Source organism: Chiloscyllium punctatum, chromosome 5 (genome assembly GCF_047496795.1).
Source record: "Chiloscyllium punctatum isolate Juve2018m chromosome 5, sChiPun1.3, whole genome shotgun sequence".
NCBI lineage: Eukaryota > Metazoa > Chordata > Chondrichthyes > Orectolobiformes > Hemiscylliidae > Chiloscyllium > Chiloscyllium punctatum.
In genome coordinates this window covers 137,351,340-137,377,254 of record NC_092743.1, presented here as the reverse complement: position 1 = coordinate 137,377,254, position 25,915 = coordinate 137,351,340, and the positions used below count along the sequence as shown (strand labels likewise).

The following is a 25,915-nucleotide window of genomic DNA, read 5'->3' as shown; positions in this document are numbered from 1 at the left end:
AACACTTCTTGGCTTCCAGATTAACATTGCCAAACACTAAACAGTGCATTAATCACCTGCACTTTCAACTGCTTAATGGTAAATGTTGCTGAACTGAGTAAGAAATATTAAATCAGAATTGACTTGGTCTGATTCATCTTGAAGGTAGCTATCTTAAATAATCCACTTGATTATGTTCTTGTGGTATAATTGCAAATCAAAAGTAGGAAGATAAAAACCCACCCAATTCCCAGTAAATCAAATTGCTAATGACAATTATGGAATAATAAAATGTAGGCCTTTCTCCAGAATTCAACAAAGCAGCCTGGCAGAAGCAGGAGTTACCTGTCATATTATCAGCAATCTTATTCTCTTGGCCCTATTAAATGGTGCAGTATATGATGAACTAGACACAACGGAAAATTCCAGTGTGATTCTTCAAGTACCTCGTGGCACAGATGTTGTCACAAATACATTTGCACATATTTTTCTCAATGCCTAAGCAACATCAAAAACCCTCAAGAAGTTTGACACCATCCAGGACAAAACAGCCCACTCAATTGGTACAACATCCACAAGTATCCACTCGCTCCATCACCAACACTCATTAGTAGCATCGTGTACTATTACAAGATGAACTGCAGAAATTCACCTAAGATCCACATAGAGCACCTTCCAAACGCATGACCACCTCCAACTGGAAGGACAAGGGCAGCAGATACATGGAAATGTCACCCCCTTCAAGTTCCCCTCCAAGCCCCTCACCATTCTGACCTGGAATGTATCGCCCTCCCTTCACTGTCACTAGGTCAAAATCCTGCAATTCTCTCCCTAATGGCATTTTGGGTTAACACAGAGCAGGTGGACCGCAACGTTTCAAGAAGGCAGCTCACCACCACCTTCTCAGGGACAACTAGGGATGGGCAATAAATGCTGACCCAGCCAGTGATGCCCACATAGAGCCATAGAGTCATAGAGATGTACAGCACGGAAACAGACCCTTCAGTCCAACCTGTCCATGCTGACCAGATATCCCAAACTAATCTAGTCCCACCTGCCAGCACCCGGCCCATATCCCTTCAAACCCTTCCTATTCATATACCCATCCAGATGCCTCTTAAATGTTGCAATTGTACCAGCCTCTACCACTTCCTCTGGCAGCTCATTCCATACACATATCACCCTCTGCGTGAAAAAGTTGCCCCGGAGGTCTCTTTTATATCTTTCCCCTTTTACCCCTCTAGTTCTGGACTCCCTGACCCCAGGGAAAAGACTTTGTTTATTTATCCTATCCATGCCCCTCATAATTTTGTAAACCTCTATAAGGTCACCCCTCAGCCTCCGATGCTCCAGGGAAATCAGCCCCAGCCTGTTCAGCCTCTCCCTATAGCTCAGATCCTCCAACCCTGGCAACATCCTTGTAAATCTTTTCTGAACCCTTTCAAGTTTCACAACATCTTTCCAATAGGAAGGAGACCAGAATTGCACGCAATATTACAACAGTGGCCTAACCAATGTCCTGTACAGCTGCAACATGATCTCCCAACTCCTGTACTCAATACTCTGACCAATAAAGGAAAGCATACCAAACGCCCACTTCACTATCCTATCTACCTGTGACTCTACTTTCATGCAGCTAGGAACCTGCACTCCAAGGTCTGTCCCACAAATAAATAAATTACAAAAAAAAATGAATAAAATGCAATCCCGTTTATCTTTCATTCAGACTGTATCTCTTTGAGGTTAAAAATATTTGCTTTGATCAACAATAATTGTACAGCACCTGTAACACAATGGAACATTCCAGAGTGCATTGCAGGAGCATTATAAAATGAAGTATGATACGTGAGGTGATATTAGGGTAGATGAATAGAAGGTTGGATATAGAGGTAAGCTTTCAGAGATTGGATGGAAATGAGGTGTAGATGTGGAGTAGTGTGAGCAGGGATTTGCAGAGCTTTGGACCTAAGTAACTGAAGGCATAAATGCTGATGATAGACCAATGAATATTGGGAATGCACAAGGTATGAGAATTAGAGTTTTGAATCTCAGAAGGTTGTGGGGTTGGAGGATGGTGGGTTTGGAATATATTACAGCAATAAAGAGACACAAAGCCATGGAGGGATTTGAATAATGATGATTTGAAAATCAAACCTTTGTTTAACTGGGAGTCACTGCAAGTCAACGAGCACAATGGGGGTTGCTGCATGTTAGGGCAGCAGTGTTTGGATGGCCTTATGTTTATGAAGGGTACAACGAGTGAGACCAGACAAGGATGCATTTGAATAGTCAAGTCTTGAGGAATGAAGGCTTAAATGAGGGTTACAGCATCAGGTCAACAACACAGTATACCTTTCCCTTACACTAACCTGCCTTTTAAGTATACCTTGCCCATGAAACCACCTCATCTTGCCTTAGTCCAATTTCCACCAAACTGCTGGACAAACCTCCCCTGCTAACTCTGATACTAGCCAATACTGTAACAGGGTCTCTCTCAAGCTTGTTTCCCTCTCTCTCTTTTAAGTCTGTTGTCATCACTCATCGCCTTAAAAATCAAGTCTTGACCTCTCTGTTCTTGCAAACTACCATTCCATAAGAATGCATTTATCAGGAGCAGGAATAGGCCATTCAACCCCTTGAAGATGTTCTGGAATTCACTGGGATCTTGGCTTATCTGACTGCAAACTCAAATCCATGTTCCTACCTACCCTGCTAACCTTCCTATTCCTTGCTTAACAAGAATATATCTACCTGTGCCTTAACAATATTGAAGGACTCCTCCACCACCTTTTCATGGAGAGAGTTACAAAGACGAATTACCTCCTGAGAGAAGAGAAAATTCACCTTATCTTTGTTTTAAATGGGGGGCTCTGATTTTTGAGCAGTGACCCCCCCCCCTTCCAGTTCTAGATTCTCCCACAGCAAGAAACACCTTCTGCAAATCTGCTCAGTCAAGAACCTTTCAGATTTTATATGCTTCAGTCTGGTTCTCTCTCACTGTTGTAAACTCTAGCAAATACAAGCTTAGCCTGTTCAACCATTCCTCAAGAGACAATCTGGCCATCCTAGGTTTTAATCTGGGAAACCTTCTCTTGAATTATCTCCATCACATTTGCATCCTTCTTTAATTAAACTGATTAACACTGTGCACAGTACTCCACATATGGCATGACCAGAGCACTGTATAATTTGTATTCAGTCTCCCTCAGAAAAAATGCTAAAGTTCCCTTAGGTTTCCTAATTACTCACTGTATCTGCAACCCAACCTTCTGCCATTCATGCATGCAGACACCCAGTTACCTCTGCATCTCAGAGCTTCAAAATCTCCCATTATTCCTCCTCAATTTCCTCTCCAAAACTCATGAATATGATGACACCCAAGTCAGCTCTTATTTTCCTGGAATTTCACGTTTGAATCTCTCCAAAAGTCACAAACAATGTCCTGTGTGACCATGACTAAGGCAACCTCTCCCCCTTCATCCTTCTCATCCCATCTACGTTCTTTGACACGGTTGACCACAGTCTTCTCCCCCTAAAGCCTCTTCTATGTCCAGCCAAGTGGCATTGCTCTCAAGTGCTTCCTGTCTTATCCATCTAATCACAGCCTGATAATCATTTGAAATGGCTTCTCTTCCTCTTTCTACATCATTATCTTTGGAGTTCCCCAGGGATCAATCTATGACCCAGCCCTTTTTTTCGTCTATATACTGTGCCTTGGCAATGTCATTCAAAGGCACAGTACTAGGTTTCACATGTAGATTAGATTAGTTACAGTGTGGAAACAGGCCCTTCGGCCCAACAAGTTCACACTGACCCGCCGAAGCGCAAACCACCCAGACCCATTCCCCGACGTTTACCCTTTCACCTAACACTATGGGCAATTTAGCATGGTCAATTCACCTAACCTGCACATTTTTGGACTGTGGGAGGAAACCGGAGCCCCTGGAGGAAACCCACGCAGACACGGGGAGATTGTGCTTTGGTAGCACCCAGCTATACCTCACCACCACCTGTCTGGACTTCTCCACTGTTGCTAAATTATCAGACTGCTTAACTGATGCTCTGTATCGATGAGCAGAAATTTTTCTAATTAAATATTGGGAAAATTGAAATTGTTGTTTTTGGTCTTCATTCAAAATTCCATTCCTTAATGTCTGCCTCTATCGCTCTCCTTGGTAACAGTCTGAGATTACAGCGGTCATTTTGCAACCTTGGTGTGTCACATCTGATCCTGAGATGAGCTTCCGATCTCCTATTCATGCCATCTCTAAGGCCACCTATTTCTACCTCCATAACATCACTGCCTGTAACAGTATTGGCTAGTTTCAGAGCTAGCAGGGGAAGTTGGATGTCTAGCAGTTTAGTGGAAATTGGACTAAGGGAAGATGAGGTAGTTTCATGAGCAAAGTATACTCAGAGAGGACATGAGAAAGGATTGGAGATAAACCGGAGCAACATTCAGGACTGGCAGGTTTGAGGGCAGGCTGGTGAAAGGGAGAAGTAGTTAATTGTGTTGTCTCAACCTTAGTAACAAAGAGGACCATGAGCTCCTCACACTCGTTGGTGGTGAGAGTTTAGGGGACAAAGGAGACAGATTTGAAAAGGCACTCTGTAGTCAAAGAAGTAATCCAAGTGTTACCTTTACTTTCTAATGTGATTCAGAATAGGATACCTGGGGTATACAGCACAGAGCACATTCAACCTGGCTAGAATATGGCAAGTATATTCTTTACTCCAGCCCCTTGCATCTTTTCTCGTCTAATTCTACCATTGTAACTGTCTTTTCCGTTCTCCTTCAAATGCATGTCTGGCAATTCCTAAATATAGTGAGCAGTTTTAGCAGATGAAAGATATTTTGAATGTAGGCTCTCTGATATATTTGTGTGCGTGTATGAATTTTTGCTGCTGCAAGCAGTGAAACGTCTGCTATTGAGCATGTGGTAAGGTCTTATACAATAGAGCACATAGATAAGCTTCAAAGAACAGGGATGTTTGAATTGTTTCGAAAATAGTATTAAAGGGATTTTGGAAAAGTAGGAGCGTACCGCAATGTAAAATCAACAGCATGGAATGAATGTAAAGTGACCCATGCGATTGCTGAGATTTGTGTACAAGTTCTGGCATTTAGCTATATTGTTTGGATGGGACTGCAGCAAATAATGATAGTGCACGGTTGGCTGAATTATTTCAGATTGTTGCAATACTGCTTTCTCTCCTTCACTGACTTGATTCTAGAGTAAATTTTCTCGCTGCATGCCATCAGTGTTTTACTGTTGTTCAAAGGGAATGGGTTTCAGAGACTTTGTGAAGTGTCAGAGATTGTCTCATAGCACGCCACACAAAAGTACTGACATATCCTTGAAGACAAACACAACATTTTGTCAGTATTAATTTTTGCAGTTTTATTTCCTACAGCGACGGGAAGATAGTCTGTGTGGGGATGTCAGGTTTGAAAAGGTCAGTGCTGAATGGAGAATTGTCCATGCTTGAAAGTTGTGTCTTCGTCTCTCACAACTGAACAACTTCATCCCAGGTATCACTGGCTCTCCTCCAGCTGAAAAAAAAATGATACTTCAGGCTTCAGCTGAATCAGAAAGCCTGGCAATACTGTTCTGTTCTTTCACATTGTCGCTGAGGTATGATAGCCTGACATTTGCAACCACATACCGAGAGGGTTTATTTAAAGTCATTGGTGCCAGTGTTTACTCAATGCAGTCTGAATAACTGCAGCAGTTGAGTCAACAGTGTGTGCAAAGTTTGCTGTACATCATTAAATGCAGGCAGTGAGGCCCAGAGCACATAGCAACTGAACATTTTCATTTCCAGAAGCTTGGTTCATTTTTTTTTCAAGTAAGTGTTATTAAAGAATTTTATACTTTGTTTTCTCAGCATCCTGGAAACTTGTGATGATATTTGCAGGTTATTTTTACATTATTTTATAATGTGTTTTATTGTGTGGCTGACTGAAATGTAAATTTTTGCATTTTTTAATAAATGCTAATCTATCCTACATTGTTACAATATTGTTCTATCAATAGGGTAAGTGGTGTACAGGTATGATTACTTTCAACTACCGTCACACACCATTAAGAAAATTCTTTAACGCTTTGAAGTGTTTTCTTTTGCACTGCACTATTCATCAACACTGCTGATGTTAGACAGAGTTTAGCATCCATTCTCTGTTAGGAGATGCTATGTTGTTTTTTTTCTCTAAAAATGTTTCATCAATTTTTATCCTTCACTTTATGAATTTAAAGACTTTTAAAACATGACTCTGCTTTTGAACTGACTGCTGTGTTCATTACTCAGTATACTGTATAAAAGCCACCAGCATCAAATACTTATCCATTAAGTGCAGAGCAGTCTGCTTGACCACTGAAGCTTGTAGAATGGGCAGTGATCACACCAGCAAAAGCTGCTGCGCGCAGTGCTGCTTAGTAATGCAGTGATAATCATAACATGTTCCAGATTTTCTGAATCTTTACACACCTCTTCCTGTAAAGCCTCCAAGGTTTGAAGTTTCATCAAAAAGAGCTAAAGGTAATGGAGTATCTTTGAAACTGTCTGAATGAATCAGTGCATCTCTTTTAGTAATGGACTCTGCTGCACCCACAAGTATACTTGCGTCCTTTTTTAAAATTTTTATTAATGATATCTTTAATATAAGCTGTGTGTCTTTTTGTTCCTTTTATTGAAGGTAGCTTTGATCTCTTAGCACTGGCTGCTGTAACAGCAGCTATTCATAGGAGAGCACAAGGGCAAAATCCCAGGTGTGAGAACCCGGTCTTTGGATGAACCTCATTAAATGTTCATTTAGACCATTTGATAGTGAAATTCATGTGCCATCTCCTAATTGCTATGCTTGCAAATGTTAAATTATAATGGACTTTTGCCCTTTGAACGGAAATGGTATAAATGTGCCTGCTTGTCTTAAATGCCTTTGTTAAATAGCCTTTTAGTAAGTCGCTAATCACTTTGAACTATACACTCATTCAGTTTTCAATCCAAGTGAATTCTTAAATGTGCAAAGCTGCTAGCGTGACAGCTGAATGCAGGAAATGTCAAAGTGGAGTAAGTTACCTTTGGTCTTAGGTCCAATCAATCAATTCTGTAGCAGATGGAGTTGGATGGATTTGTGGCTAAATCACCCCTTCCCCCTCCTGTGGTTGGAACTAAGGGATTTTTGAACTGTGGGAGCTGATTATTGCGCAAGTATAAATGCAAGTGAACGCAAAGCCTGCATGCACCTTCAAATGACAGGAGCTCAGCAAAAGTTCATGGTGCTGTGAGCTCACATTGACTGGTCGTGGCTGGTTGATGTACAATTAGAGGTTTCAGTAACGAGGAAAGAGACGATTTCTATCACTCAATGTGTTTCTTGGAAGAAAGGTAGTTTGAGAACGTTCATCACTGCGTGCTAGGACTGGAACCATGAGGCAAGTGAAAGGGATTAATATTGTGCAGGTGCAAAGCCAGGGTTTGAACACTTTGAATATCAAAAACCTATTGAAGGTTTCAGTTGACAGTTCATGAAATATTTCATTCTAAGATCATAGGCATGGATATTGTTTCAGAAAAATTCTACAGTTTTGAGGTGTTTGGAAAGAAAAAAAAGAATTATATGGTGAAATGCTTTGCTTGATTAATCTAAAACATACATAACCTTGATTCCTGGCTTTATTTTGATCTTAGTAATAACAAAATTCTTTGATAAAGTCTGTACTGTTCAATGCTGCATTTCAGTGTCACTATAACTTGGTAATGATTTTCTACAAAAGGAATTTTACATGTATACTCCTGTTCATTGTTAATTATGATAATTTAATTTGTTTGTATGGATTTCATATCAAAGCTGATCTTTAATTAACTTTTTACTTTAAAGAGCACCTTATTTGTGGTCAATAACGTTTGAAACTCCAGAAAACGTCTTCATTTTAGCATTCTTTAACCTTTTGGTATAGCTTATAAGTTTAATTATATTGAAGCTGATTCTATTAATTCGTTCCACGTTAATTACAGATAATCTGATAAGAAGTGGCAAAACCAAAGTTACTCTTGTTTCCCTCTTGTGGTCTCAAGCAAGCTGACATGAAAGTCTCACCACTTATTCTGCTTTTGGCCATTCTAACTGCTGAATTGGTTGGAGTCCTTGGTACAAGCTTAAAGCCACAGCGTTTTAAAGGACGTGTACAGCGTGACCGAAGAAACATTAGGCCCAACATTATTCTTATCATCACAGACGATCAGGATGTGGAGCTTGGTAAGGATGTTTCAATTTTATTATTTGCTAATTGTCTCTCCTTTCATCTCCTGAAGACATGATGTGGAGGTGCCAGTGTTGGACTTGGGTGGACGATGTCAGAAGTCACATGACACCAGGTTATAGTCCAACAGGCTTATTTGAAATCACAAACTTTCTGAGCGCTGCTCTTTCGTCAGGTGAAGAAGTTGTGTGACTTCTGACTTTCTCCGGAAGCCAGGCGTGGGTATGGGTAGGCACCCACTTAAATGAATGTGTGAATGTGGTATTACAAACTATTGGGGTTACGACAAGTCTAATCCATCAGTTCTATCAGGGGTCACTAGAAAACAGTCAGGAGCAGAAACTCTCATTTATGTTCTGTAACCCAGGGGCATTGAGGCTAATGCTAGCATTCCAACTGTAATTGTTTGACATAAGAAAATATAGCACAAGGCAGAATTGAACCTACCATCTACAATTGTGTATGCCTTATTTATTCATTGGCTAGATTCTCTGGGGCAATTTTGGCCTGTGCCCCAATGCAAATACATGATAGTGAATATCTAAATGGATTTTTATTTCTGCTCAAGTCAACCAAATCCGAATAAAGGTCTGGAGTGATGCGAAGTATGTTGCTGATGCGTCATCATGATCCATTTTACACCATCACACGTCACAAAGTTATCCACTGAGAGTCATTAGGGAGCTAAGAAGAAATGTAGGGCTCCGTTTTGACTGCTAAAGAATGAAAGTTGGATGGACTGTAAATGGGAGTTTCACCCAGACTTGCCAATCCCTGTCATGGGAGTTAAAATATACCTCTTAATTTTCAGTTTCTAAGTTTTCAATCTGATTCGTAAATAGAAACTGACTCACCTCCCGATACATTGGGTAGCAAAATAGGGAGATGAAAACAAATCCAATCAGGTTATAAGCATATTCTCACATTATTCATATTTTCTGCTTGAGGTAATTGCAAGGTCCTCTGAAGTGTGAACCCATCAAGCTTGCCATTGATCCATACACATGTGAATTTATAGTATTAAAGTACAACATTCTGTCTCTGACACTGGGCTTCTTATATTGATATTTTCATCCCCGGCAGCACTGGGAACTTGATGCTTTCCTCCTGACACTGCAAAGTTGTCAGCACTGATTCACTCTCTAAAAGATTGATGGTTTTTTTCCAATATGTTGATATATAAAGACGAATTGCTGCTAAAGTAATAGCTCGTGCATCTGAGGGTATACATCTGGACAGTTCAAATATCTGAATGAGTCACACAACCTCTTAATGTGCATGTGGATGTTTAACAGCTTGGAAAGCACTGATTGATAAATACTGGAGGATGCTTCAAATTGTAGTCAAGCTTAGCACCTGAGAGCAAGAGCTGCTCTGAGATGCATTTCAGATGTGTATACAATCCAAGCTGGGCTCAGCTTTGAAATATATGTTGTAGTGCACTATCCCTACCTAGTCTTTGCTGTTTCTTGCTTCCCATCAATTTATAGTGTCCATTCCTATCTCCTGAATATTTCTGTAATTGTGTACTTATTTATCTACCTAAGGTTTTTAAGATTTTTTCTTGTCTTGCAATCATCAGGATAGAATCACAAGAGTACCAAATTTCAAAAGGAACACCTATTTCTTGCAGTGCGGATATCCTGGGGACTATCGAACCAGGAAACTGTCTCAGGATAAGGGACAGACCATTTAGGATTGAGATGAGGAAGGATTTCTTCACTCAAAGGGGAATGAACATGTGGAATTGTCTACCACAGAGGGCTGTGGAGGCCAAGTTACTGAATATATTTAAGAAAGAGATTTTTTTGAAATTTTAAAGGCATCTGGAGGTATTGGGAGACAGTGAGAAAATGGTATTGAGATAAGGATCAGCTATTGTCAAATTGAAAGGTGGATCATGCTGTAAGGGCTGAATTGACAACTCCTGTTCCTAGTTTATATTGCATAAAAAGAGAGTGCGTCGATTGTTTGGTAAATGAATAGGTGAGGCTTCTCCATGGAAATTGCAGCAGGGAATGGTTGTTCCCCAGTTGTCCAAATGAAAAAGTGGACAATTCCGGAACATTTACTTTAATATTGCCTTGCTTATGAATACATTGCAACTTCTTGTAAGTGACCCACATTGTAAACCGGGCTGATAATCTTAAGTAAGTTGATGCTGTCATTCATTGCACCATTGGGAATGTTTAGTAAGTGTTGTGCAACTGTGATATGATGTCTAATGTTGGACACTATGTGCTGATTTAAATTGACGCATAAGCTGAGAAGTGCCTTCTCCCTAGCAAGATGTCAGCCAGTCAGAGTCCATTTGCCAACCAATTAGCACCCTTTTGCTCATTTAGTGTAAATATTAGTTCCCTTTCAAATTTGGTATTGTTTCAATAATATGTCTGTTTCAGTTCTGTTCTGACAAGTTATTACATCTCTAAGTATCTATATGAATATGGGTGCATAGGATACAAAGGGAAGTTTAACAAATTTTCCACTCAGTTAAGGATTCTGCACACAAAAAATGCACGTCATATGCTGAGGCCAATCATGTATATGGTTTTCTCAGTGAACAGACCCTTCGCGCTGTATGTAAACTGAAAATCATATGTGACCAAATGACTCCCACACTGGAATTTTTGATGCGTGTTTCCTGCATAAAATCCACTTTTAATTCTCTCTGCCTATCCCACCACTTGTGAGAGTGAAAATGTGACTTAATCTACGATCATAAGATCAAAACAATAAAAAACCCATTAGGTCCATCTGAACCTGTCCATCCAAACTATCGGCCCATCTTACAACAAAAATTATGTCAAAACACATAAGGAGTCTGAAGGTTCTAACAAGTACCTTGTCTTAAACTTATCTTTATAGGAATATTTCAAGTTGAGATTAGTTGTCCGTAAAACTGAAGGATGAGCCAGTTGACATCTGAGCAGATACAAGTGATATGATTTGACACAGACCACATCCCCTTTTAATTTTCCCACCTTGGAACCATAGAATCAAGTAGTACAGAGGGGGCCCTTCGGCCCATTTAATCTGTACTGCCAAATATAGACTGCAGGTACAACCTAATTAGTTCCACTTTCCTACACGACCCATGGTCCATAACATCCCATTGTTGACCACCTCTATGTCATGCTGTCGCATAACTTTATCGTTAACTGTCCAAAGAAACACTATGTATTTTCAGCAGTGATTTCTGTGTTCTGTGCTTTACCCATTTGAAAGCAGCCTACTAATTAATGGTCCTGTAAGGGTGTTCCAGCAATGGCCCAGGAAATAGCTGTAGGGCTGGCAGGAGCAAGAATACCTCCCTCTTGTAGATGGACATTTTAGAATGTGACCTGCAACTTGTCTCATTCATTGAACTGCTGCATTTTTGACTGTCTACTTTGAAAAGTTGCCTGGGTAGGTTAAGGGATCAGCTAGCACGCTCCTGCTTCCATCCCATTTTGCCAATCCCTTTCACCCCCATCCTTTTCTTTGTCAATGACATTCATTAAAGCAGGCATGTCAATCATCATTTTATTACCTATGTGCAGTAACCTACACCATCTATGTAGAATTTTATCCAGCCGCTTCTAGATTGTGCAATTTAGTTTCTTGGCTGCTTTTTCAGATTCAATTGCATGTGCATTCCAAGTTGGTGACATCTGCAAACTTGACAGGCTTACATTGATTTTCCGAATTCAAATAATTAATACAAATTAGAGCCAGTGGGGATCCCAGCATCAATCCCTGAAACACTCCATTCAATATTCCCTCACTCTGCCGCACATTAATTATACTGTTGTATAACCTTTTGCCATGTTGTTAATCTCTTTTCAGCTTTTTTATTGGGATTCTCCAACATCTCTAAGCTTAGGAGGTAGTTTGCAATTTTTTTTTGTTCAAATGCTGTTTGGAATTAGAGTACACAGCAAGATGTTCCACTGTTCCAGTCAGGAGATCACTTTCTCAAAAGAGTCAGGTGGGATGTTAAGGCAGAATATAGCCTTCTGACTCTATATTTATTATTTTCTCCTAGATTGTCATCATTTGGAAGCCCCCAGCTTTATTGCCAACAATCTGTTTTAATGCTCTAGCCATTTCTACTAAAAACCAAACAAAATTGATTGGGCCTGTTTTTGAACTGAATTAACTGCACAGAGGCCAGTGAAGTCACCCTTTATTTACATGTGCACAGCATGTGGGCTGTATCCAGTTAGCTCAGAGCCAGCCCCTAGAATGAGGCGACTCTCTGAATCTCCTGTTTATAACTGTCAGCCAGGACTCCCTGATTGGCACTAGTTTAATAACCCCAATCAGGGATCTCGTTGTCAATGAGTTCCACTTGGCCCTGGTTTGAATTATTATTGAACTATTGAAAATAGTTATTGTATTAACATGTTTCCTACCCTAATAGGTCACGTTATTAATTTATTTAAACTTTCTCACACTGGTGCTTATTAATGTAAAAAAAAACATGAAAATTAGTTCGTCCAGAAGCAATACCAGCTCTTTTATTTTAATTCAAGATTTCTCTCAGCAGCCTGATGATCTAATTGTGAAGTGGTCCAAATATATCTGTATTGAATTAATTTCCTATGAAACTTAGACGTACAGTAGATTCAGTGGCAGGTGCAGCATAGTCTAACCTCAGAGATTGAGATATGATAATGTAGTTTGGAGCTTTCAGTGCAAGTTGCTCTTGATTGTCCACCATTGATTGAGTAGGATTGCTTATTTGTGGGCCATCATGTCGTGGGTTCAGACCTGCCACCAAAGATTTGAGCACATGTCCAGACTTTTCAATAGCAGCAAATCTGCCTCTGATTCCTGAAGACATTATGATTGACTGCGATGAACTAAAGTGAGCAACTGGATACATCGGGGTGAAAGTCATTCAGTCCACTGAGTCCACACAGACTCTCCAAAGAGCAACCCACCCAGACACACCCCCATCCCTGTAACCCTGCATTTCCCATGGTTAACCCACCTGCCCGCACATCCTTGGATACGACGGACAATTTACCATGGCTGATCCACCTAAACTGCACATCTTTGTGCTGTGGGAGGAAACCCACACAGACAAGGGAGAAGATGCAAACTCCACACAGACAAACCCCTGAGGGTGGAATCAAACCTGGATTCCTGGTGCTGTGAGGCAGCTGTGCTAACCACTGAACCAACATGTCACCCTATGGCATGGTGCCATAAGCAGTAGATTAATAAAACACAGGGCAGAACTTCACCAGAAATCGGATAAGTGTCAATTTTGACAAGCTTCATGGAGGGTTTCTCTTTGTGAGGCCTGGTGAGTTTTAGCATGCTTTCCTCCCAAACTCACCTCATTAATTGTGCACAACACTTCTGTGGTGCTCCACTTTCATGTTTCCCATTTGACAAAGACAGAAGTACAGGCCGCAGCCAGGACTGCTCGGAATTCCTGGTGCTCGCATCACTTTTCGAGCCCAGCTCGTGCCCCTGGCCAAGTGCTGGCAGTCTGTCAGATGCCCCAAACATGGCAGACCAAGGGCAATGGCTTTGCCAATGGAAATCTGCAGGCTCTGGTGGACAAGGATGGGTGACATCACTGCTCTGAGATGTTGGTACCTGGCGAGCAAGATGGAGGACCGGAGATGTAAGCAATGAGCTGGAGTTGTCAGGTTACCCTGACTTTCATGTTGGTAACTGTTGCTGTCCAGTTCTGTCCAATGTGTGGGAGAACGGAAAGCTGAGTGTCAATGAGGTGCGATGGTGTAGAAAGGGAGGTGTTGATTCATACTAAACCATGAAAATAGGCTTCTTGCTGCTCATTGGCAAGCACCTTTTGCTTGAAATCAGGCATCACCTACTGCCAATCTCACTCAATTTTCCCAATTTTCTTGCCAGTGGCTTGGATATCTTGTCCATAGAAGTAGGAGCAGGAGGAGGCTACTCAGCCCATTGAACTTGCTGCTCCGTTCATATGATTGTGACAGATCGTAGCACAACATGATACAACCCCCCCCCCCCCCACCACCACCATATTTGATGCCTTCAGTGTCGAGAAATCAAGCTACTTCTTTCTTAAACATATCCAGTGAGTTGGCCTCCTTAGTCTCATGTGTAGCAGTATACCGCATATCCACTGACTTGGCCTCTTTAGTCTCATGTGTGGGAATGTACCGCATATTCACCCCCTGCCAAATGAAGAGGTGTTGCCTTTTCTCAGTCGAAAATGACCCACCCCATATACTGAAACCATAATCCCTGGTTCAAGTTTCCCCAAACATGGGAAACATCCTCCTTGCATCCAGTCTGTCTACCCCTGCCAGAGTTAATATGCTTCAATAAGATCCCCTTTCATTCTCCTTAACCCGAGTGAATATAGTCCCAGTAGAACTAATCCCTCCTTATACAATGATCTTGCCATCTCAGGAACCAATCTAGTGAACCTTCACTGGCCATTCTGTATGATAAATATATCTTTTCTTTGGTAAGGAGACCAAAATGTTACTCAATATGCCAGGTGCTGTAATCTTTTTGTTATCATTATTATGAGTGCTTTTAATATTAGGATATTATCTATGTTTATTCTTACAACATTGGAGAGAAAGATATGGCCCCAAACCTCTAAAGCAATTTCAATAAGACTGGATTATTTACAGTGTGGAAATAGGCCCTTCGGCCCAACAAGTCCACACACACCCTCTGAAAAGCAACCCATCCAGACCCATTCCCCTACATTTACCCCTTCACCTAACACTACGGGCAATTTAGCACGGCAAATTCACCTGACCTGCACGTTTTTGGACTGTGGAAGGAAACCTGAGCACCCGGAGGAAACCCACGCAGACAGAGAGAGAATGTGCAAACTCCACACAGACAGTTGCCCGAGGCGGGAATTGAACCCCGGTCTGCTAACCACTGTGCCATCATGCCACGCCATGAGACTAAGGAGTTCAATATACAAAACCTTAGAATTGTAGTATGCTTACATCTGAAATGGAGACCATTTGGCACTTGTGTCCATCTTGGATCGCATCAGGAACCATTTAATTCCTCTCTTTCCTGTGCCCTTACGCCATACACCTGCAGATTTCTATTTCCCTTCAAACCCTTCTCTGATTCCCTTTTGAAAAGCCTGACTAAATATTCGTCCACCACCTTTTGAGGCAATGGATTCTCGATCATAACCACACGTTGTATTAAGAAGTGTTTTTTCCACATGCTGTCTTTAATTCTTTTGCCAACCACTTTAAATCTGTATTTTCTAGTTGTTGACTCTTCCACCATTGTCAATGCTCTATGTACTGTGTTCAGACCCCACGTCATTTGAACAATTCTAACAAATCTCGCCTCATCCTTCTTTCAGGAGATAACATTTTCAGCATCTCCAATATATCCAGGTAATTGAAGACCTTCACCATTGAAACCATTTTTGTAAATCTTCTCAGCACCCTCTCTGAAGCCTTCACATCCTTCCGAAAATGTCATGTCCAGAATTGGATGCAATCCTGTGTTGAAATCAACTTGGTAAAAACAAGGGCTTCAGCTGCTGGAAACCAGATCTCCACCCTGCAGACACTCTGCTTCTATTCCTGATGAAGTGCTTTTGCCCGAAACATCAATTTTCCTGCTCCTCGGATGCTGCCTGAATTGCTGTGCTTTTCCAGCACCACTCTAATCTGCAATACTGTGTTGAAGCCAATCCATTGTTTTATAGTCCTAATGGCCTAGAAGGCAGTCATAGACATACAGTGTGGCAAAAGACCAAGTTTCCCAAACTAAACTAGTCCCACTTGCCTGCGTTTGGCCTGTATTCCTCTAAAACCTTCCTATTCAGGTATTTATTCAAATTACTTTTAAATGTTGTAACTGTACTTGCATCCACCACTTCCTGTAGCAGTTCATTCCACACACACAACACCCTCTGTGTGAAAAAGTTGCCCTTCAGGTCCCTTTTAAATCTTTCTTCTCTCACGTTGAAAATATGCAACTTAGCTTTGAACTCACCCACAGTTGGGAAAAGATCTTTGCTATTCAACTTATCTGTGCCCTTCATGATTTTATAAATCTTTATAAGCCCAATGCTCCAGTGAATAAAATCCCAGTCTATCCAGCCTCTCCTAATAATGCAAACCCTCCGGTCCAGGTAACATTCTGGTAAATCTATCTGCCTTTTTTACAACATTCCTAATCTGATTTGGCTCTTTGTGCATATACTCCCAGGTCTTCTGTTCCTGCACCCCCTTAAAATTGTATACATTAATATTATATTGTCTCTTTGTGTTCTTTCTATGAAGTATGCCACTTTGCACTTCCCTGCATTGAATTTCATCTGTCACATGTTCCATGTTTTGTCACCTTCAACCTTTGAAACTTTGCCCTGTACATCCGAGTCTTAGTCAATATTGTACATTGAGAGAAAGCACTAGTCCTGGTAACGTTCACTTGGGAACACCACTATATACCTGCCTCCAGTTGAAAAAGCAATTGTTTCTCCTTATTCTCAGTTACCTCTTACTTAACTAATCTTATAGCCATAATGTCATGGTCTTTACTAGCATTTACACTTTGCTGGTAAGCCAATTACATAATACTTTATCAAATGCCCTTTGGAACACCATATGCATTATATCGATGGTATGCCCCTCATTAGCCTTGTCTGTTACCTCATCCAAAATCTGAATTAAGTAAGTTAAATACGTTTCCTTCTTCACAAATCCACGTTGTGAGTAACTGGTAATTTTGACCTATATTATTGTTTTAGAAAGCTTTCCCACCACCATGGTTAAACTGACTGCCCTGTTGTTGTTGTGTTTATTGTGTAACATTGAAATTCTGCAACCTCTGGCACTACCCTAGAATCTAAGGAAGATTGTGAAACTGCCTGTTGTGCTACAAACACCTTTAAACACTTGCCAGTTTACTCTCTCAGGTACAGGCAACGTCTTGGAACACCTGCTGCACAATTTTCAAGTATGGCATTTTTTAAAATCACTTATTTTACACAATAAGTGTAAAAACTTGCATATTGGAAAACATTATACATAGTCAAATAGATGTCATCTAGCCATTTGTCTGGTAAATTGAACAGAGCTCAGCCATTCTCCTCAGTAAAATGTAGTCCTCCAGTTGAGAAAAAAATGAATACATCCAAACTCCATACACCACCAGTATAAAATTGAATCATTTGGACAGAAATTAAAAATAGTATTAAAAATATGGCTATGTTCATAAGAGCACTGATGTGGGCAAACTGGAGCTGGAAATGTTATCAGTTCAGAAATTGCTCCCAATGTAGATCACATGCAGTCTGCAGAGCCCAACAGTTAAACTGTGAAATGTTTAGATTGCAGTAGATGCAATATCTATTGTAGGAATTTAAGTCACCTGAAAACATTCCCTTGAGGTTGTTGATGTTAACACTAGGATCCCATGTGAAATAGGAACAGAGAGTGGGCAGTTTGGTCCCTCAAGCCTGCTCTGCCATTCATTCACATCATGGCTGAGCTAGCTTTCCTCACATCAACTTTCCTGCATTTTCCCTTGATTCCCCGACTGACCAAGAATCTACCTCAGCCTTAAGTATACACAAAGGCTCAGCCTCCACAGCTCTCAGTGGAAAGGATTTCCGAAGACCCTCAACCCTCTGAGAGAAGAAATTGCTCCTCATCTCAGTCTTAAATTGGCACCCCTTTATTCTGAGGCCATGCCGTCTCCTCCTAGACTCTCCCATGAGGGGAGACATCATCTCAGCATTTACCCTGTGAAGCCCTGTAAGAATTCCATATGTTTTAATGAGATCACCTCTCATTCTTCTAAGTCTAATGAGTAAAGTCCAAAACTGTTTAGCCTTTGCTCATAAGACAATCCCTGTGCACCAGGGATCATAGTAGTGAACCTTCTCTGATCTGCCTCCAATGAAGTGCTATCCTTCCTTAAATAAGGAGACTAAAAGAGCTGACAGTGCTCCAGATGTGGCCTCACCAGCACCTTGTACAGTTGCAGTAAGACTTCTCTACTCTTGTGCTATAACCCCCCTGAAATAAGGGCCAATGATCCATCTTTTTGATTACCTGCTACATCTGGCTAACGTCCTGTGTTTTATGTGCAAACTTTGTGCCTTTGTGTTGTAGTTTTCTGCAGTTTTTGCCCATTCCATTTAAATAATATGATGTTTTTCTGTTGTCCCTTTTAAAACGACCAAGTTCCCATTTTCCCAAGTGATACTCCATTTGCCAACTTTTTGCCCACTTCTTTAACTTTTCTCTCTCTACGTTGTTTGTATCCTTGCCTTTCTACTTATTTTTGTGTTGTCTGCAAATTTGGCTACAGTACATTCACTTCCTTCCTCCAAGTCATTTGTATTTATCGTAAACCATTACATTCCCTGTGGTACTCCTTTGGTCACGAGTCGCCAACTGAGAAAGAACACCTTATCCCCACGCTTTGTTTCCTGCCCTTAACCTAATTCTCTATCCATGCCAATGTACTACCTCCAACACCATGAGCTCTTACCTTGTGGTTTAACCTTTTGTGAGGTTCCTTGTTAGACACCTTCTGGAAGTCCACAGCTGCTGGCTCTACCCACTCTTGTTGAAACTTCCTTAAACTGCAGTAGTAAATCAATTCCCTTCATTTTCCATTATTCCCCTTTCACGAAGTCATGCTTACTCTGCTTGGAATACTTTTCCTAGTTCCAGTGATTATTTTTCCCAGAATGCAGTGGAAGTTGTCAAACTAAGTTCTGGGCCCTTTTTGGATAACTGCAATATCATTGACAACAAGAATACTAGTAAATACATTGAAAATAACATTTTAAAACTTGAACAGAGTGATTACAGGCTAACAATTATATCCAAGCGTTTTAAATAATTTCAGGTATTAAACAAGAAGACAGCAGTGTGGGTAAAGATATATTATGCATTACCATACAGATTGGCTCTTTATCTCATCGACTTTTCTGTGGTGTACTTTTGCGCCCAGGCCTCTGTCAATCCATTTACTGTCTTATTATTGATATTCCGTGGGGTGTGATGTCAAAACATTGTCTTTTGTTTAATATACCGTGAATGTTTTCATGAGCAACATTGCTGATCTTTGTTCTTGCTGAATCTCCATCCTGAAGGTTCTAATCTTCACCTTACATAGTGAAGGAACAGCATGTGCTAACCTCAGAGACTGATATATTCCCCTGATATAGTGAATGACTGTGATCTCATTGCACATGCAAGTAAGTATTCTTCGAGTCGAAGGTATGTGCACATGAACATCTTGATAGATGGTGCACCTTACAGTCAGGAGTTGGCCTGTGCAGAGTTTGGTTCTGTGAGCTGTAGGACAGAAGCATTTGCCAAAATAACTTGGGCCAACGGGCCTGCTTCCATGCTTTCAACCTCAATGACTCGAACAGAAATGACCAAACCCACTGAAGAAGCTGCTTGAATTCAAGGCATTAGTAGTTTCCATCCCTTGGGGGAGGTAATGGCCTATTGGTATTGTCACTACACTCGTAAACCAGAGACCTGGGTTTGAATCCTAATGGGGCAGATGGTGGGATTTGAATTCAATAAAAATCTGGAACTGAGAATCTAATGATAGCCACAAAACCATTGTCATTAAAACCCCCATCTGGTTCACTAATTCCCTTTAAGGAAGGTAACTGCCATCCTTACTTGTACATGTGACTCCTATCGAATGAATGATCCAAATTGCCATCCGGGCAATTAAGGATATGTCATAAATGCTGGCCCAGCAGTGACATCCATGTCCCTTAAATGAGTTTTAAGAAGGATGATGAATGGGTTCTGCAATCTATCATATGCACACAGCATATGTGACTCCCCATTCTTGATGAAACAGCAGGAATCCTAAAATCTAAGCGGTAGCTCTCCAGCTGAATACCTCACATAACTGAACACAGTAAAATCACATTTCCTTTCAGAAGCAGTGCATCACTTTGTAGAACGTGGAACTTTTGCTTTCTTTGTCGATCGAGCCATAGTTTATGTATAGGTCAAAGGCTCCAAAACAATGAGTAGAATAATACTTTTTAATGAATCTTGAAACTTAAGTTATCACCATTACTGTTCTCACGATGTTGTTCGGTATTGTAGCAAATTTATTTTAAAAACGTCTTGTCATAATTTTATGAGTGGAGATCCAAAAGCCAGTCTCTTGCACATTATCTTGAAAGTCAATTTGTCAGGTTACATAGTAAAGGAGAATGAGACAATATAATTGCTCACAATTACGTACTTCATTACCAGTAACATCTGGCAATAATATTTTATTTTTTGTTCTATTTTAACATAAACTAAGGTGGAGATGCCAAACCACATTGTAAATATTTTAATACAAGTGATATAATGTGGTCACAAGAATTGCCACTTCTTGGAAATGGCATTTGAAGCCTGAATGTTCCTTTTACACATAAATTTGTTGAAACATAAACAAGAAACGGCTGAGAATCCATTGTATGTCAGTCAGCATCTGTAATGACCGAAGGCAAATGAACACTCTCCAGTTTAACCTTTTGGGAGTTGCCAGAATTTCCTCTTTTTGTTTAACTCAGGCATACAAATTCTTTCAACTCTTGCGTAGTTGCTGAGAACTTGCACAATTTATAAACAATGTTTTACCGGACTTTATAAGTCATTTTTCTCGCGGTACCTGACATCCATATATATGTCTGAAAGTCCAATTTTGGGCAAATAGCTACTGTAACATCTTCTCCTCCCTTTGTGCTCCAACAGAGTATACAGACTGTTTTCTTAGTCTGTAGATCTGTGCTTGTGCTTTTTGTGTCTGCATCAGCAGATTTTCCAACAGCAGCCCCAACAATTCAGTTGTGCATGCGGAAAACATCTGATCTGCTTACATACATAGTTTATTCCTCACTAACACATTCAACAGAAAGGTTAGATTCTTTAGCAAAGGTGAAAATACCACTGGGTACTAAGTCAGAAGGAATGGCTGCAGCCGTGTGGTTATTCAAGTATACTTGGTACAGGAGGTGGATATATTGCTGATCCTTTGTATTATAGTCATTTTATTCCGACAGCTTTTTGGGTCCATCTGTTTTTAAGCAAAACCAAACTATCAGAGACCGGGTGTAGAATAGGAGGAATAATTAACACCCATGTAAAAAGCAGCCTCGGTGGGGTAACTAACCTCTCAACAATTTTCCATTTATGTTTGCCACCTTGACCTATACTGAAAATAAATTTATTTTGGTATTAATGGTTCAGAAATAAGCTGAACAGCAACAAACTTTTCCTTGATGCAATTTTCTCATCAGGAGCAGTGCAGGGTTTACTGAGTTTACTCCTGATGAGAAAATTGCATCAAGGAAAAGTCTGTTGCTGTTCAGCTTATTTCTGAACCATTAATACCAAAATAAATTTATTTTCAGTATAGGTCAAGGTGGCAGACATAAATGGAAAATTGTTGAGAGGTTAGTTACCCCACCGAGGCTGCTTTTTACATGGGTGTTAATTATTCCTCCTATTCTACACCCGGTCTCTGATAGTTTGGTTTTGCTTAAAAACAGATGGACCAAAAAAGCTGTCGGAATAAAATACTGCTGAGGTTAAGCCCATTATTAAATGATTTTAGTATTTTCCCTTTGCACCATTTGAACCTACCTTCTAATACTTTCATCAAAATCTATCCCTTTAACTCCTCATTTTCACTCACTCTGTTCTTATGTGCAGACAATTGGCCTTCCCCACCATTGTTAAGTAACATTACAATAAAAGTCCATCTGACTCAGGAAATAACTTTTTTTTTCTCAGTTATTTTCTTCCTTTCCCATCTACAGGATGCACAATAACAAACAATGAAAGTTTTGCTGATAGGTATTCCAAACCCATAACCTCTACCTTTTGGAAAGACAAGGACAGCAAATGCTCAGAACATCATCACTGCAAGTTCCTTTCCCAGATCTGTACTATCTTGTCTTGGATCTATGCCAGTGTTTCCTCACTGTCACTGGATCAAAATCCTGGAACTTTCTCCCTAACAACATTGTTGATATACATACTGACATGGACTGCAGTGGTTCAAGAAGGCAATTCACCACTACTTTCCCAAGGGCAAGGGATGTGTAACAAATACTGGTCTAGCCAATGGAAGAAATGACTGCAGGCACTGAGTACAGCTCAGGCTGTGTGTTCAGGTAACATCCCAGCAGTACTGAAGATTTATGTTCCAGAACTAGTTATGTCCCTAGCTAAGCTGGCTGGCATCAGGCAACATGTGACTGAGCCCCAGTAAAGTGGATGTGAATGGGAATCAGGGGAAAACTTTCCACTAGTTGGAGTCTTATCTAGCACAAAGGAAATGGTTGTAATTGTTGGAAGTCAGTCATTTCAACCCCAGGATATTGTTACAGGAGTTTCTTAGGGTACTGTCCTAGGTCAACCATCTTCTCCTGCTTCATCGATAACCTTCTCACCATCACATGGTGAGAATTGGGCCCGTTCACTGTTGATTGCACAATGTTGCGTATTATTTGCCATCTTCAGATCATTCAGTGCCAGTAAACGGGCAAGACTTTGACAACATTCAGTCTTGACAATAGTGACAAGTAATATTAAGCTACACAAATGCCAGGCAATTACCAAATTGAATCAGAACTATTTTAATCATTTCCTCTTTGCTGTGATTACATTTCCCTCTGTCAATACCCTGGGGAACCATCATTGCACAGAGATATAACTGGCCCAGCCATGTAAATATTTCAGCTTTAAGAGCAGTTTGGATATTTTGTGATGAGCAACATGTTTTCTGATTCCCCAAAGTCTGTCTAACAGAGTGAAGAGTATGAGACCACAGATCTTGAGACGTAGGAGCAGAAATAAACCCATTCAGCTCATTGAGTCAGCTCTGCCATTCATTGAGAACATGGCTAGTCTGATAATCCTTAAAATCCTTGAATCCCTAAATCTATCTATTTCAGCTTTGAATATACTTTAAGACCCAGCTTCCACAGTCCTCTGCAGTAAAGAATTCCATAGATTCACTACCCTCTTAGAGATGAAATTTCTCCTGTGGTAAGGGAATACTTGTCACTCGCAAAAATGAAAGCTACTTTGTTTACACTCAAGAAGCTAGAACCAACTCAGAGCAATGAAGCCCACTTATACATACCACTTATCGAATTCAATACAACAATTTGTGAATGGCTCCCCATAAGCATCTTTCAAACCTGCAACTTCCATTATGTGTATCAGCATTCTGACTGGTTGCATTTCTATCAGACGTGCTGAAAGATGGAACAATTCCAGAATGCTTAGACCCAAGACATCTAAATCTTGTTCTAAAGCATTGCTGACATGAGATTCCACACCAGGGGAACTGAATTCCAACTTCACAGGAGCAAAGATTTTCTCCAGTTTGTACACCAAACATGGCTATTGGTTGGCTCAACTGGTAGAGGATCTGAAGAGAAAACTAATTCAGGGATGCCGTAACTGCTTCCAGTGATAACCTTTTGGTTCATCCAACAGTCAGGATCTGTTCCAGCAGCAAATGGATGGAATTAAAGAAAATGTTCCTGGATGTATATGTAATGCAAATATGGTTGTGGTGATGGAAAAAATCAAAGAGGGTGTGACTGAAATTTATTGCAATGGAAGCAGCTTGTCAGAAAGAAATGCCATGTGAATGTAGTCAGATTAGTCTTGTCAGCTTTATTTATATGAGTTTCAAGATCCATTCTGTAACTATCCCACAAAATACATAAGCCTTGCAGAGATGGATTCTTCAACCTCTCTATGACATTCATACCCAACTTTGCTAATTCAGCAAGCTGTTACAGAAGGATGACCTACATGTATGGCAGGAGGACCTTGAATGCATTCGAATCAATTAAAAAGGCAATGTCAGAAGAGATACGCATTCTACATTCATGTAGCCCAATTAAGGAGGCCTTCAAGGCTGCACATCTTGAAAAGAGCTTGAAGTGTGCATTATGAAAGATGGTAAACTACCTGCGTTGGGCTTCAAACGTCTACCGCAATCCTTGACTATTGCAAGTGCAATCCAATTACTCAAACATGGAACACGAGATACTTGCTCTGGTATTTGATATCACAAGATTCCATGGACAATGATTTGATTAATGGATCACTGTGGAAACAGACCACAAGGCATTGGAAATGATTTGGCACAAGCTACTGACAAGTGCGTCACCAAGACTACTACAACACCGTTGATGATTTTGAAGTCTAAACCAAACCAGGTAGCAAAGTGATTACTGATGAAAGGTTCTGCCTGAAACATCGACCTTCCTGCTCCTCTGATGCTGCTTGACCTTCTGTGCTTTTTCCCGCTCACATTTTATTGACTCTGAATTCCAGCAACTGCAGTCCTCACTATCTCCCGCCACATTAAAGAAGTCATCAAGTCTAGAACAAAACTGTGAATGTTTTTGTAGACCTGCATGTAGATTGTGTAGATCTCAAGAAAGAAGATATACTCAATATAAATCTGATGGATTTTGGTTAGTTTTTTCTTAGTTATGTTTTTCATGAACATTTATTTGATATCAAATTTCTAGCTTTATGCCATGGAGCTCATCATCAAACAGAGAGCAGAACTCTAAGCGTAAACCATGAAAAATATACCCTAGTCCAAAGGGACTAAATAAACAATGATTACTCTTGAAAACTGGAAATCTTGTTTTTTGGTTCCTCATTTTGTTGTTTGCTAGCAACGTAGTTTATAACTGGAATTGCATGTGGTGTTCTTTTTGCCATATTTGTATACTTTATTTCAATTTGCCTGCTTTGAATTAGTCAACTATCCTATCTTTGGATCATTCTGTGCCTTATAATCACTGCAGGCATATTAGGCATCAATATAGGAGGTAAAGGAGCACTACCCTGAGCCATTGTACTTAAAGTTCGGATTTGTGGGACGTGCAAAACAGTTTTACTGCAAGTAATTATTTGCTATGCTTCAAAGCTACTTTCTGACTACTCGAAGCAAATGTGCTTTTTATATGTGTTTATACCAGAATTAGCAATTCAAAAGACATTTACAGATGGAAGCATTTTCTGTAGAGTCTTAATAGAGCTTTCATGCTGGTAGACCCTTCTCAGTGTAAACGGGCCTATAGTCACAAATAATAGCCTGCAAAAGGTTTGAGTAGCCTGGGAAAAAAATGAATAAATTGCCTTTGCGATTAGTTTGGACTGTCTGCCTATGCAGATGGTAAAACAGGCTGAATTTGCTCCTGAAGCCTGAATGTCTTTCAGATTTACACAGAACCATGGGTAACTCTGAAAAGACTTGGTTTACTTTTCACATCATTCTTTCTTATTATGTTAAAGTAAAGATTCCCAGAGTGACTGTTTGTTATTCATAAAGAAATGCCACACACAACGAATTGGCCAAGGTTACAAGCTCATGTTTTACAATGAATCTAAATTCAAAGGGGTTACTTTCTGTCAGTAGGATCGCATATCTGACCGACAATTTTCTACGTTTGCTATTTCTGGGGAAATTGTAGACATCTTGGGACAGGATCTTTCCCAACAAGAGAACAACTAACTATAAAACACAAACTTGCATTGTGTAAAAAAATGTTACCAAAAGTGAGTTTTACATTAAACTATGCATAATATTTGTCGCTGCTTTATAGGATGAATTTGAGACAGAAAAGATCACTGGTATCAGTTGCTGGAACAAAAATA

General features: G+C 40.3%; 1 protein-coding gene across 25 annotated transcripts in view; it reads left to right on the top strand.

Annotated features, from left to right (window-relative positions):
• sulf1 (sulfatase 1) overlaps nt 1–25,915 on the top strand; it is a 403,560-nt gene that overhangs the window by 254,743 nt on the left and 122,902 nt on the right. For 24 of the 25 annotated variants that reach the window (XM_072571458.1, XM_072571453.1, XM_072571452.1 and 21 more), the window contains one exon: nt 7,999–8,239. In XM_072571458.1, the coding sequence (XP_072427559.1) occupies nt 8,068–8,239 (172 nt within the window). In that variant the 5' untranslated portion in view covers nt 7,999–8,067. Of the gene's footprint in view, nt 1–7,231; nt 7,416–7,998; nt 8,240–25,915 lie in introns of those variants that run through there. The other variant, XM_072571465.1, reaches the window with a different exon arrangement.